At 45.9% G+C, this 12571-nt stretch overlaps 8 protein-coding genes across 8 annotated transcripts; 6 read left to right on the top strand and 2 right to left on the bottom strand. All coding sequences in view use genetic code 12, as the record gives it.

The window, feature by feature from the left end:
- Positions 1-249: 249 nt before the first annotated feature.
- On the top strand, positions 250-1305 carry DIURU_005644 (zinc-binding dehydrogenase; the record flags this gene model as incomplete). The annotated part of the gene is made up of 1 exon (XM_034158649.1): positions 250-1305. One exon carries the CDS (start codon positions 250-252, stop codon positions 1303-1305), a length of 1056 nt encoding a protein of 351 aa, XP_034009492.1.
- A 371-nt stretch (positions 1306-1676) lies between these two features.
- TAZ1 (lysophosphatidylcholine acyltransferase) lies at positions 1677-2867 on the top strand (the record flags this gene model as incomplete). The annotated part of the gene is made up of 1 exon (XM_034158650.1): positions 1677-2867. The coding sequence occupies one exon, from the start codon at positions 1677-1679 to the stop codon at positions 2865-2867; it is 1191 nt and encodes a 396-aa protein (XP_034009493.1).
- A 1811-nt stretch (positions 2868-4678) lies between these two features.
- Positions 4679-7231, top strand: DOA4 (ubiquitin-specific protease; the record flags this gene model as incomplete). Its single annotated transcript, XM_034158651.1, has 1 exon — positions 4679-7231. One exon carries the CDS (start codon positions 4679-4681, stop codon positions 7229-7231), a length of 2553 nt encoding a protein of 850 aa, XP_034009494.1.
- Positions 7232-7259: 28 nt separating this feature from the next.
- OCA6 (protein-tyrosine-phosphatase) lies at positions 7260-7832 on the bottom strand (the record flags this gene model as incomplete). The annotated part of the gene is made up of 1 exon (XM_034158652.1): positions 7260-7832. One exon carries the CDS (start codon positions 7830-7832, stop codon positions 7260-7262), a length of 573 nt encoding a protein of 190 aa, XP_034009495.1.
- Positions 7833-8542: 710 nt separating this feature from the next.
- On the top strand, positions 8543-8944 carry DIURU_005648 (uncharacterized protein; the record flags this gene model as incomplete). The annotated part of the gene is made up of 1 exon (XM_034158653.1): positions 8543-8944. One exon carries the CDS (start codon positions 8543-8545, stop codon positions 8942-8944), a length of 402 nt encoding a protein of 133 aa, XP_034009496.1.
- Positions 8945-9255: 311 nt separating this feature from the next.
- DIURU_005649 (polyamine acetyltransferase) lies at positions 9256-9921 on the top strand (the record flags this gene model as incomplete). Its single annotated transcript, XM_034158654.1, has 1 exon — positions 9256-9921. One exon carries the CDS (start codon positions 9256-9258, stop codon positions 9919-9921), a length of 666 nt encoding a protein of 221 aa, XP_034009497.1.
- A 129-nt stretch (positions 9922-10050) lies between these two features.
- On the top strand, positions 10051-10968 carry SAM35 (SAM complex subunit; the record flags this gene model as incomplete). The annotated part of the gene is made up of 1 exon (XM_034158656.1): positions 10051-10968. One exon carries the CDS (start codon positions 10051-10053, stop codon positions 10966-10968), a length of 918 nt encoding a protein of 305 aa, XP_034009498.1.
- Positions 10969-11283: 315 nt separating this feature from the next.
- DIURU_005651 (mRNA splicing protein) lies at positions 11284-12447 on the bottom strand (the record flags this gene model as incomplete). The annotated part of the gene is made up of 1 exon (XM_034158657.1): positions 11284-12447. The coding sequence occupies one exon, from the start codon at positions 12445-12447 to the stop codon at positions 11284-11286; it is 1164 nt and encodes a 387-aa protein (XP_034009499.1).
- Between the last annotated feature and the right edge of the window lie 124 nt (positions 12448-12571).

Below are 12571 nucleotides of genomic sequence, written 5' to 3' on the forward strand. Positions count from 1 at the left end.
TTGATCTCGCCCTCATTTATGAACTAATATACATATATAGAAGTCGAAGAAAGCAGAAGTACACAAAACACACCTTTACATCTCTATTAACCGCTCACTAAGAGTAGATTTGAAACCCTCGAAATCCCAACATTACTCCACCACGCCACTTGCCACCCTCGGTAACAATAATTACCCCACAGATTGAGATGCCGCCCCGCATTTTTTACCATATATAGTCCCACCTCCCGAGACTAGTGATCATTAAACATGTCAATTCCCGAAAGACAGACTGCTTACGGATGGATCAAGGGGAAGGAAGGTATCCAAAGATGGATGGATTACCCAGTGCCCGTGCCTGGCGCCAATCAGGCCCTTCTCAAAGTCGAGGCCGCTGGCTTGTGTCAATCGGATTGCCACTTACTCCAGGTTGGGCCCATGGAGCGGCTTGGGGTTGAATCTCCAACCAAATATGTATTGGGACACGAAATTGCAGGTACAATTGCTGCGTTGGGCCTGGGCTTGGAGAACCACCCCACGGTGAAATTGGGAGCTCGTTTCGCTTTGCAAATTGGAGCTGCTTGTGGATCATGCGATAACTGTCGTCAGGGATTCGACAACGCATGTACTCTGGGGTGTGAAGCTTATGGACTCAACACCGATGGTGGTTTTGAAGAATACTTGTTGATTAAAAACTTGCGGACTTTACTCCCCATCCCTGAAGACGTGAGTTTTGCAACTGCCGCTGTGGCATCCGACTCGACGTTGACACCATTCCATGCTATTCAAAAAGTTAAGTCCGACTTGCGTCCCACATCTAAGGTGCTTCTTGTGGGCTTGGGTGGATTAGGGTTGAACGCTCTTCAAATTTTGAAAGTGTACCATCCCTACATTGTCGCCACTGACGTCAAAGAGAGTTTACGTTCTATTGCTCTTGAATACGGCGCAGATGAATACTACCACGACATGTCCAAATGCCCTCACTCTCGTGAGCTGTTTGACATAGTGTTTGACTTTGTTGGTAACCAGATCACACTGGACATCTGTCAGAAATACGTCAAGCATTTGGGTAAGTACATGACTGTCGGATTGGGCCGGTCCAAATTGATGCTTCAAAACTATAACTTGGCCCGGCGTGAGGTTCAGGTGATTTATTCATTTGGGGGCACATCCTACGAACAAATCGAGGTTATGAGATGGATCTCAAAGGGCTTAATTAAGCCGATACACACCGCGGTGCCGTTTGCTGAGCTTCCCGAATACTTGGATAAATTACATCACGGTAAAGTTGAGGGGAGAGTTACATTCAAGCCGTGCAAGCTTTAGCAGTTCGGGCGGTTAGGTTGGCATATATAATGATAAGTCATATCAATGGAAAGTCAGAGGGTTTTACAATTGTAGGCGGAGTGTCTGGGGAAGTCTCGTTTTTCTTGAACCCCACGTGGTTTTCATTTGGCGATAGTATCAGTCCCAATGAAACATTAAACAATATCTATGAATTAAGCTAAACTCCATCATCCACCAACAGCTACCACATCTCCCGCAAATCACCAACCAAACTGGTTATTGAAGTTATTTCATATGACCCGTAACCATTGACATCTCATTAGTCGCACGCACAAAAAGAAACGACGCATCGCTTTCACGCTGCCTCGCCGCTTCAATCCAGATAGCACTGACGCCGTCGCTTTCAAACGATGAGCTTCCCTGCTGTGCTCAACCGGGGGGACGAGTTTCTCAGTGAATATCCTCGCACGGCCCCGTGGTGGAACTTTGCTTCCCATGCTACCTGTCTTTTCATGACGCTTAATACCAAGGTGCTTCTAAACATTCTTTACAAGCCCCAGGTTCATGGTATCGAGAAGTTGGATCTGGCGTTTGCCAAGGCCCGTGAAGAGAACCGCCTGATCATTACGGTGATGAATCACATGCTGGTGTGTGACGACCCGTCGTACGTCGCGATGTTGCCCTTCCGGTACATCAACCATATCGATAACGTTCGGTGGGGTTTTGCCGCAGACAATGTGTGTTTTGGAACCAAGTGGCAAGGGTGGTTTTTCAACCTTGGCAAGATCCTCGGTATTGCCCGATTCGGCGTTGGCCCGTTCCAAGATAGTGTTGATGCTGCCATCAGAGTCGTCAGCCCCGACGACTCTTTAGCTCCGAAACAACCACTTCCCACATACAAGGACGCCATTGAAATCCAGCAACTTAATGATGCCATAATAGCCCCGCAGTTGAAACCTAATGCTGAACTGACCCAGTTGTTGATGCCTCTGCTCCCTTTTGTGAGGAAGGAAACGTCGTGGTTCCATGTGTTCCCAGAAGGGTTTGTACTTCAGCTACAACCTCCTAATAACAACTCTATGCGGTACTTCAAGTGGGGTGTAACTCGTCTTATCCTTGAAGCGACGCGTGCCCCAGTTGTCGTTCCCATGTTCGCCCATGGCTTCGAGAAGATTGCTCCTGAAGATATTACGGGCTGGAAGCGTTGGTTCCCCGCCAACCTTGGCCTGGAAATCCATCTTTACGTGGGAGACGCTATTCCTGATGAAATTGTCTTTGAGTATCGCAAGAAGTGGCGTCAGCTTGTGCTGGTTTTTGCCGACCCTTGGAGTAAACTGGGAGACCTCTCAGAAGAGCTCAAAACTGGTAAATGGGCGGAAGAGCTTCGCTCGAATTTGGCCGCCGAACTTCGGCGCCATGTTGCCTCCTTGCGGCGTGAAGCTGGGTTTCCGCCTGAATACCCCTCGTTCAAGAACCCCAGGTGGTGGCACCGCTTCACTAAAACTGAGGGCGCTAGCGATTCCAGCGTAAAGTTTGTTGGCCTCAATTGGGCCATAAAGCGGCTTCAGCCGCATTTGTCGGAGTACTCGCCGGACCAATAATCTTGTACATAGGGCTTTCATAATAGACATTAATCTTAGCTACGTATGAATGATTCTACAAGCACGTTCACGGTATTATCGAAATTACAGTTGTGCCCTTAGATTTACCAGTTACGCAAGGCCGAGTCACGTGACAATGGGGAGATAGTATGGAATGAGATTGATAAGTTCGGCACACCCGAAAGAACCAAGCTGAAACTGACCACCAAATGGGACACAGATGAAACTTCATCAGGCTGCCTGAAAGTTGCTGGACTAATCGTTTCAACATGAAGCCAAAGTTTCAATAGTCTTAGTTACCTTATGGATGACGCGTACTTTGCATCTGCGAAGTGGGGAATTCGACGATTGTCCCGTGCATTGCCTCGTCAACGGGGACAATTAATCTTCCGAGAATTCTTCAACAATGAGCCATTGCCCCCCACCAGTATTGTTGGTCATCCCTTAATTGCCACTTATCTGACTGACACTTGGAGGGCAAAAGTGATTGACGTTGGTTGACATGGATTCAGCCAGACTAGATAATATTTGCTATGGCTTGTGTTTCTGGCTGATGACGACGTTGGTGCCATCGCGGAATGTGGTAGACGATGGGTGAGGGGACGCGCTCGTCATTGTATCCGTCGTCTCATTGACGACGGCGTGCTTTTATTAATCCCCCGTCTCATTGTCGACGGTGTGCATTCAGGGAGCTCCCCGCTTCATTTTGGTCTATAAAAGGGCGACTATTCCCCCTTGATTTTCATCATCAAAAACTTGTTTGGACGCTTCTCACTTATGAGTTGAGCAACTACTCGATTACAGTCGACGCTCCTCTAACGAAGACCACCACCAGCCAACGAGACAATCAACAAAATCCAGTTGGCATGGCTTGACGACGACGACGCTCATTGACTTCTGGCGAGGCGAATACCCCACTATATGATGGGGGCCCGCAACCGCTGAATACCATGGACCCCAAAATTACAACTATTGGGCCATACACTTGCTGTTCTGTTGTTACACCAAGGTTTGTTTCATGTTCAAGCGATTGTCATGTTGCAGCCAGGTCCCCAGACCATCATCGTAGTCGGAGGGTTGACACACCATTTTGCGGCCCTCTGCACGGCGGCGTTCATCATAGGCGGTTTCCAATATCTGATCGACCCGTAACAGACAGTTATTACGATTAGTTACCATCGGCTGTCTAGGCATCTTAAAGGTGATAGTAATGATGGGTCACCTTTTTGATGATAGTTCTCACACTGGGGAGCTGACTGTTACAAGCACCAATAACTGGAACGACCTGAATAAGTATCTAAGATTTAAATAACCTAAACTTGATTTACAATAAACAAAAACAATTGTTGCAAGCTCTTAAAAACTCGACATACTCGACATGGTTTGACTTGATGGTCAGGATTGCGTCACGTGACCATGACTGGTAAAGTGGATGGTGTCGAGGAGTTACTTACCCTAGTCAACTCTAGACAAACATGCCGAAAGGAATCATCATGTTTTACATATCAACGTTTATATCTTGTATTTATACATACACATTTTTGATCGAAGTAAAGTAGTTCAACTAGTCCCCATTAACATACCTGTCAAACTGAACTTAAGTGCCAACAACTCACAATGGATTATGAGCGTAACTTGATCATTGATAGAAGTTATCAAGATTATCGTGGATGCTATAATATGCTTAGCGTGAGTATTTCACCCCATGGTTGACACTCACGATAATTCAGATCATGTAGTGCTTATCACTTATATGCACACCGTAGACACATGCTTTCCACTCAGTTGCCACTACTGGTTGCGAAGCAGCCATGACCTCGTTATCCTTAAAGGGGAATCCGAAACAAGGATATTCACTCGAAGAATTGGATAAACGGGTGTACAAAATCGTCAGCCAGGCTCGCTTGCGATTAGCTGACAAGCCCCTTATCAATTATTGCATTATTTGCCTTGAGGTACTAAAGCGTGAGCACAAGAAGTTTGAATCGAGAGAATATTGTGATTACCAGACATTCTATCAGCTTTACCAGGTGGCGTCACTCTGTGCATCTCAAATTCTGGACCCTGCCTTGAGCGAAATCGTGAGTGAAATCAATGCTCACCTTGCTACCAATAAACCGTTATATCAGGCCATCAAGGATTTCTTATTACCTGAGGATCCATTGGTGAGCCGTCTCAAGAATCTTACCAGTGACCATAATGCTGGGTATGCTCTTGAGTGGCGAGAAAATCTTAGTCCTGCTACAGTGGGGTCACACTTGAAATCTGAGAAGGTTCTCATTATTGATTATCAATCCAAGGCTGAATATGAGTCTGGCAAAATTCGTTTCAACGAAGTTGTACATATCAATCCTGAGTGGGTGGAGTTTGTGTCTACTCATGGAAATACACTCGACAAGCTCAATGAAACGTTGCAACTTCATTTACTGAGCTTACAATATCAAAGATGGCTCAATTTACACGACTATGACTTTGTTGTGGTGTACGATAAGAATTTCAGCCTCGACTTAAGCACGATAGACGTTAAAAAGCCGCCATTTTGGAAATTGTTTGATCTCGTAATGACTGAAGATCGGGGTCTTTTAAAGAAGTTTCCAGCATATATTGACGGCGGTTTAAGCGCTTGGATAGATCATTATGGACCTCAGGGATGTCAAACACCCACATCGCAAATAATAGCACCACCGCCGGCAACGCTTTCTCGCGGATCCCTGAATATCGAGGTACCCAAAAAATCACCCGACACGTCATCAAAAGTGACACCAGTACATTCCAATGGCTCCAATAACGGCGATGCAAAGTACCATAAGAGTTTTGGCGATTACTTAGCAAGCGCCAAGCCAGCAAAGCCTACAAGGAGTCCTAGTCTAAATCGCAAGGCTTCCAATGGGGGAAGCATTTTTGGAGGGACATCATCCGTTGGATATATTGTTCCTTCGAGACCACAGGCTTCTGCGAGTACACCATCACTCAAGGAAGCATCTCCGGTGCCATCACAACAGAAACCAGTAAAACCGAAATACCCAATGTCTTTGTCGGCTCCGACAGGTATAACCAAGGATTTGCCAAAGCGGTCCTCCAGCTCATCGTCTCAAACCGTGGCAACTCTTCAACCTAACACCCTAGCGGCGACAGCGACGAAAGAACCACAGCTTTTGGACAGCTTCGTCACAGGGCTTTATAATTTGGGTAATCTGTGCTATATGAACTGCATGTTACAATGCCTCGCTGCAACTCCCCAACTTACCAACTTCTTTTTCCCAAATATGGGTTCGTCGGTGACACCATCCAGTATGACTTATAAGGAACACATCAACATGGACAACAAGCTTGGAACTAAAGGGATTTTGACCAATCAGTTTGTGAAGGTTTTGCGTCTAATGTTTACAAAGAATGGCCTGCTGATACTGCCGGCAACATTTAAGGAAGCCATGGGTCTGCTTCTGCCAAACCATCAATTTGCATCATGCGACCAGCAAGATTGCATCGAGTTTTTGGATTTCATGTTGGACCGGTTACACGAAGATTTGAACCAGCCTTCCATCACAAGCCTCGAGGAGCGTAAACGCATTCTCGAACTTTCTCCAGAGGAAGAGAAGACTCGAGAACGTCTACCCATTCGATTGGCACTGACTGTAGAATGGGAACGATATCTTCGACTCAATTTCTCGGTCATTGTCGACTATTTTCAAGGTCAATACTTATCTCAGCTTCGGTGTCTCGAGTGCGGTACCACGTCTACAACATACAATTCTTTCCTGATTTTATCACTACCAATACCTACCCGCCATAATGGCTCATCAATCGACAAGATCCTGGTGGAGAAACTCTTCGATGAGTACACGACCACTGAATTGTTGGACGACGATAACAAATGGCATTGTCCCCATTGTAAGCGTGCCACGAAGTCGACAAAGACAATCAAACTTACACGACTTCCACAGGTGCTTATCATCCACTTCAAGCGATTCAGTATAAACTCAAACGGGTACTTCAATAAGCTTGATACATTTGTCACTTATCCTGTCAACGAGGAGCTCGACTTAACAAAGTATTGGACGGGCAAAGTGGGCACGGCATTGACTGAACAACAGAAACTGATGACACCGGAAGAGGAACAGACCTACTTGACGGATATGCCTATTCGAAATCAACTGCCGCCTTTCCGCTATAAACTATACGGCGTGGCTAATCATTACGGATCTATGTCGACGGGACATTACACTAGTTATGTCTACAAACAGAGCGACCGTAAGTCCAAGAAGTGGTGTTATTTTGATGACGAAAAGGTAACCTACAATTGTCGTCCCGATCAAGTTATGAACAGAAATGCGTATTGCTTATTCTACCGTCGGGTTAAATAGATTACATTTATTTGTCATTAATCATAAACTACCTAGCGACGGCGACCCTTACGTTGGGATGTCGTTCAACAACTCCTTTAGACATACCCTTCCACAACCATGCCACCTTGTTCTCACCCACGATTACTTCACCGTTGAACCCATCGACAAATTTCCGGTCATTCACCGTTATCGAGGCTGCAAAATTGATGAACTCATTAAAGATGGTTATGCTACTCCAAAACTGTAGCTTTCGGAGACACGCAACGAGCAATGATGTGACTTGACCGCCGTTTATGCAGTGGATATAAACTGGTGCGTACTGTTGATGGATGACATAGTTTAGGCATTGTAGAATGGTGGTATAATCGAGAGGAACACCACGTTTTTTGCCCTTGCCCAGTGGTGCACACTCAATATGAATCAACTCGATGCCATTGGTGCTGGCGAAATCGTAAAGCACAGGGTCCGTCTGCTTGGTAATGGGGTTTGGAGTGAGTGAAACGATCGTCTTCAATTGTAGCAGTTTGAGAAAAGCCAAGTTCGTTTTGCGAGGATAGGATCCACGATATAGGTGTGGTTCAACGGTAGAAAACCGAAGGGGTGGAACAAAACACTCCATGTCCAGTATAGTAGCTATGCGTTGGTACAACGAGCAAATTGTCTTCCCTGCACATAGAGCAAATCTCGTCAGTAGTGAAGGGTAAAACGACACTAATGTAATTGAGCGCCACAAGACAAGCCGTTTTACCGGCTAAATTAATGTCTGTCGCTTGCAAATCTGTCTGTTCTTGATCTCATTGTATGGTGTCAACGGTTTTAAATAGCTACAACCCCACACACACACTGAAATAATGCTGAGGTTGCTGGTGCGAGATTACCATAGACCTAATGCGTATACGAACCATCCGTGGTCCTCTCCATACTTCCCCACTTCGCCAAACAAGGCGGAAAAAAAATAGGATCGAAAGGTATCGTGTTGAATTTACGATTCCCACCAACCCGAAAAGTGAGGCCCATGTGGCTGCCACAAATCGAATTGACTTGCTATGTAGCTTTCAATAACCAACTCAATGTTTGGGGATTTCTTGATTATGAGTAGGTTAATTACAACTGGACATTATCAGAAGACAATTCTATAGATTCTTGCATTTAACGTGGTTTGTTCCACCCCGCCCCCATGGGGGAGTTACGTTAATGTGGGGCAGAGGCCACCAACAACCCCGCCTGCACGGTTGACCGAGGCCTGTTCTCCGAATTGCCGTGGTGTACAAAACATATAAAGAGCAACGAAATTTTACGAAGCTAATCAACCAAACCACTTTTGTTACAATGCCCATCAAGGTCAACGACAACTTAACCGTTTCTAAGTTCACCGTTAAGGTTGAAGGCAAGGAGCCTTTCACCGTGGAAATCGGTGGCCCCGATCTCAAGGTTCAAATTCCCGAATCGTCGAAATACGTTACCACCATTCACTTCACTGTGACTGGTGCCCCCGTGAAGGCCTTCAAGTACAAGCAAGTGGCTAAGAAGGGTGGTATCCCCATTAAATCCAGAGAGATCGAGATCGGCGATTACGAGCCCCGGGAAGAAGAGTACACCTACGAGTTCCCCGAGGACACCACCCCTGGCGGGTTCCTTTTGAGAGGTAACTATCCCGTTACTCTGACCTACTACGTCGATGGCCAAGAATTGATCGCCAATGACTGGACCACCGAAGTTGTGGCCAAATAAATTTTATTTATACGCTAAATACATAAACCACGTATCCTTTGATTTGATTATGTAATACAAACGTCGTGTTTATCGACGACATTAAAGAGAGCCCTGTATGTCACATAACCACCTGCATTCCTTCTAAAGTTTGATATGTATGTAGAAATCGAATCCAGCCTCACCTTCTCCAAGTGTAAACCTGACGTCCACGATTGTTTAAGTGCACTACGCCGCGGTGTGGAGTTCTCGACACTGAGGCTTAACCCTAACTTCGTGTCGCCACCCTCGCGCGATTGTTCAATTTTTTTCCCAAGCTGTCTCCACTAGCCATGAGTGACTTTCCCCCCAATCTTTCAATTCGTCCACTCACCATCGAAGACCTTGACCAGGTGGTCGCTCTTGAGGCTAAGGGGTTCTCCCCCGAGGAGCGGAGCACTCGGGAGAAGCTCACGTACCGCTTGAATATGTGCCCCGAGTTGTGCCTGGGGTTGTTCATCAGAGAATTCGCCCCGCGATACCGGGCGATCAACTTGCCCACCGATAATACCCAAGCCTCGGCCCCTCAAGAGGACGATTCTGACGACGAGCACGCCCCGTTGCCCGTCAAGTCGTCTGTTGTCAAGGAGACTTTGATTGGGCACATAATAGCGACGAGAATCCACGGATCGACGATCACCAACGCCAGCATGGACGTGTTCCTGCCAGATGTCCCCGGCCTGGGCCACATCGAGTCGTCGCCCACGATCGGTGTCCACGGCGTTGTTATTGACCCTGACTGGCAAGGCAAATCGCTAGGCACGTTGTTGTTACACGACTACATCCAAAAATTATCCAACCAAGACTTGGGTGATCAAGTGGTCATCATTGCTCACGAAGGCCTCGTTCCCTTTTACGAAAAGATCGGCTTCACCAACCACGGTAAGAGTGACTGCAAGTACGCCGGGGAAGAATGGTTTGACTTGAGCATCCGGTTGATCCCCACTGACGACATTTAGTTATGATTTGACGTTAATAAACGATAGATACACGAATATTAGATTCCAAAATAGTTTGTTTGTAGTTTCAGTCAATTGCAGGGGCACCCCACAGATTCATTTTTCGCGATCGCTTCAGCGCACCATCTCATGAAGGTCCCAGAGCCCGTCCGGGTGTTGTTCGAAAACTTCCCAATTGTAACGTATCCTCCAGTTGCCAATGAGGTCGAAAGTGCAACCAATCTCGAGAGATCACGCCAATATTTCTTTCAGGGAGCTGCGGCCACGGACTCGCTGTTTGCCTTAGGTTGTTTCGGTGTGAGTAAAATCAAAGGACGATATATCCCCACGGATCCGTTATCATTGGGTTATGCCATGATTCTCGCTAGCAGAAACAAATACAAACTCCCCATCACTGCCGATTCAAGCGACAATGGCAGTTCGTTGATGGTTCTTTCATATCACAGTGCCCCGACTAACCAGCTCCCTATGCTTATCGAAGATCAGGTGCAAAATGAAGTGCCTGTAAGACTTGTCAAAACGACTAAAGCTTTACGTAAAGCTGTCACAAAATCGTTGGAGCCTAAGTTGATCACCGTGGCCGACTTAATCGACTCGTACTATGATTTATGGCTCTTGGCGGTGGCGATTGAGCAAACGAATTTTAACAAAACCTTCTCCATTGATTCTGAATGTAAAGCCACGGAAACTTTTGAGAGACGTGACATTTACAGTACCTTATATGAGTGGAATGGTTTTAAACAACGTCATCCCACTTTATTCACCACATCACACAAGTTAACCGAAGCAACTAAGGACTACTTCACTGGGACTAACGAGCTGGCATTGAAAGCTTACTACGAGCTAATTCTAGAGCAATATCTGAGGGATTTAGCCTTATTCGAGAGCGAGCTTTCGCTGATACAGAACAATTTGATACTAGAGCTGAAGCTTGCAAGTCTCATAATCATTTTTGATGAATTGTTGAGCGAGTCCAAGCCAGCCGCCATTCAACGGGATCACCCCGCTTTGATCGAATGGGCTTCTACCGTTCTTGACAAATACTGATTATCATGTATTGAATATATTATCCGTCTCCGTTTCGCGAAGACAAAGTACACGAGACCAAGAAAAGCTTGGAGAAATCCAATACCAACACTAGTTAGATTTGGCAAGAAGCTCATCACACATAGTAGCATTCTGCTAAACAATCACAACATGGAGTAGCAATATTTAAAAGGCAGTTTGTATGAATTGACTGTATCGTAAATTGTGGAAGACGGCAATCAATAACGCAACAACTTCGATAAGGGTACGTTAAGCAGTGAGAGGATCTCGTCCTATGGCCGACTTTGCAGATTAACGTAGTGGTCTCAGCGATATTTAATCTTCGGGAGATAAAACTCGGCGCCACAACAAAAGTCTGTTGTCTTCCAAATATATAACTTGTCGGGGACATTGACTAACCTTGACTCCATCGAATGTAGACCAGTCACCCGATGGGGTTTCACCTGAATATACCCATGATTGTGCCTTTTGACTGATGACAGACACCAAGCAGTATTTATGATCTTTGATCACGATTTGTGAAGGAAGTGATACAACGACACGTGTCTGAGAGTCGTGTTTTCTGTTCAAAACAATTAGAAGCTCATGGGGCAACTTTTTAATGGAATATTTGCCCTTTTCACCGTATTTTGTTTTAAAGAGCTCGTCAAACTGTACCTCGAGCAAATCATCACTCCCGATTTGGGGTGCCAGAACGTCAATCAGCAAGTACCAGAACGGAATGGGTTTGTCAGCACTGTCCACCTCCCCTCGAAGGGTCTCTCGCCAGATATCATCTTTGTTCTCTTTATCCAACCGATTGACCAAGATAGTGTAAGCAGTTATTGGATTGTTTGTGGGCTTTTTAACAGCTTGTATCAAACGGTGGGGAGACACATGATTTCGGAGTAAGTAAGGCGACCATAATTGACGAATAACAAATCGAAACTCAGTTTCCAATTTACCAGCCCTTGGATGACGGTAATAATCACGGATTTTGGGTATGTGAGCTAGGAGTTGTATAATCACATTGTAGGCAGAAGCATCACCCGTCAATCCAACTAACCCTGGTATGTAAGGAACATTGGCAATCAAAGTCTTCAGTTCTTTACCATCAATTTGCATGGGAGGGTTGAGGGATTTGGCAATATCATCAACTGCCCTCCTTGCGGTTTCGTCACTAAGCGTGTCTCCCTCAGGTAGAATTTTAAATGTGACGTCGTCGAGTGCCACAAACAAGTGGTGGCCATTCTCAACGGCATGGATGAAAGCCGGCGAACCATGACTGGAACCTTGCAAATATTTACCACACACAAGACAGCAGTAAATATTGACAGTTGCGAGGGACACCGAGCATTGATGGCTGTGGTCGAAGTCGAGTGCGGCCCGCTGAATTGTGTTCACATGTACGATTTGCAGCAGTGTCACCTTTTGTCGACTTTTTGGGGGATCAAGCTGTGGGGAATGGTTATCCTCGTCATCTGAGAGGTGTCGCTTCATCGCGCGGCGGGGAACAATCACGAGGGGCATTAAAGGTATCTACCCGGAAATTGATAACTTACGTGTCGAGTATCGAGTGCTCTATCCTTCACTCAAATTAAATACTGAACATGAGAGATGATAT

The sequence above is a fragment of the Diutina rugosa genome, assembly GCF_008704595.1.
Source record: "Diutina rugosa strain CBS 613 chromosome Unknown scaffold5_size317247, whole genome shotgun sequence".
Taxonomy (NCBI): Eukaryota; Fungi; Ascomycota; class Pichiomycetes; order Serinales; family Debaryomycetaceae; genus Diutina; species Diutina rugosa.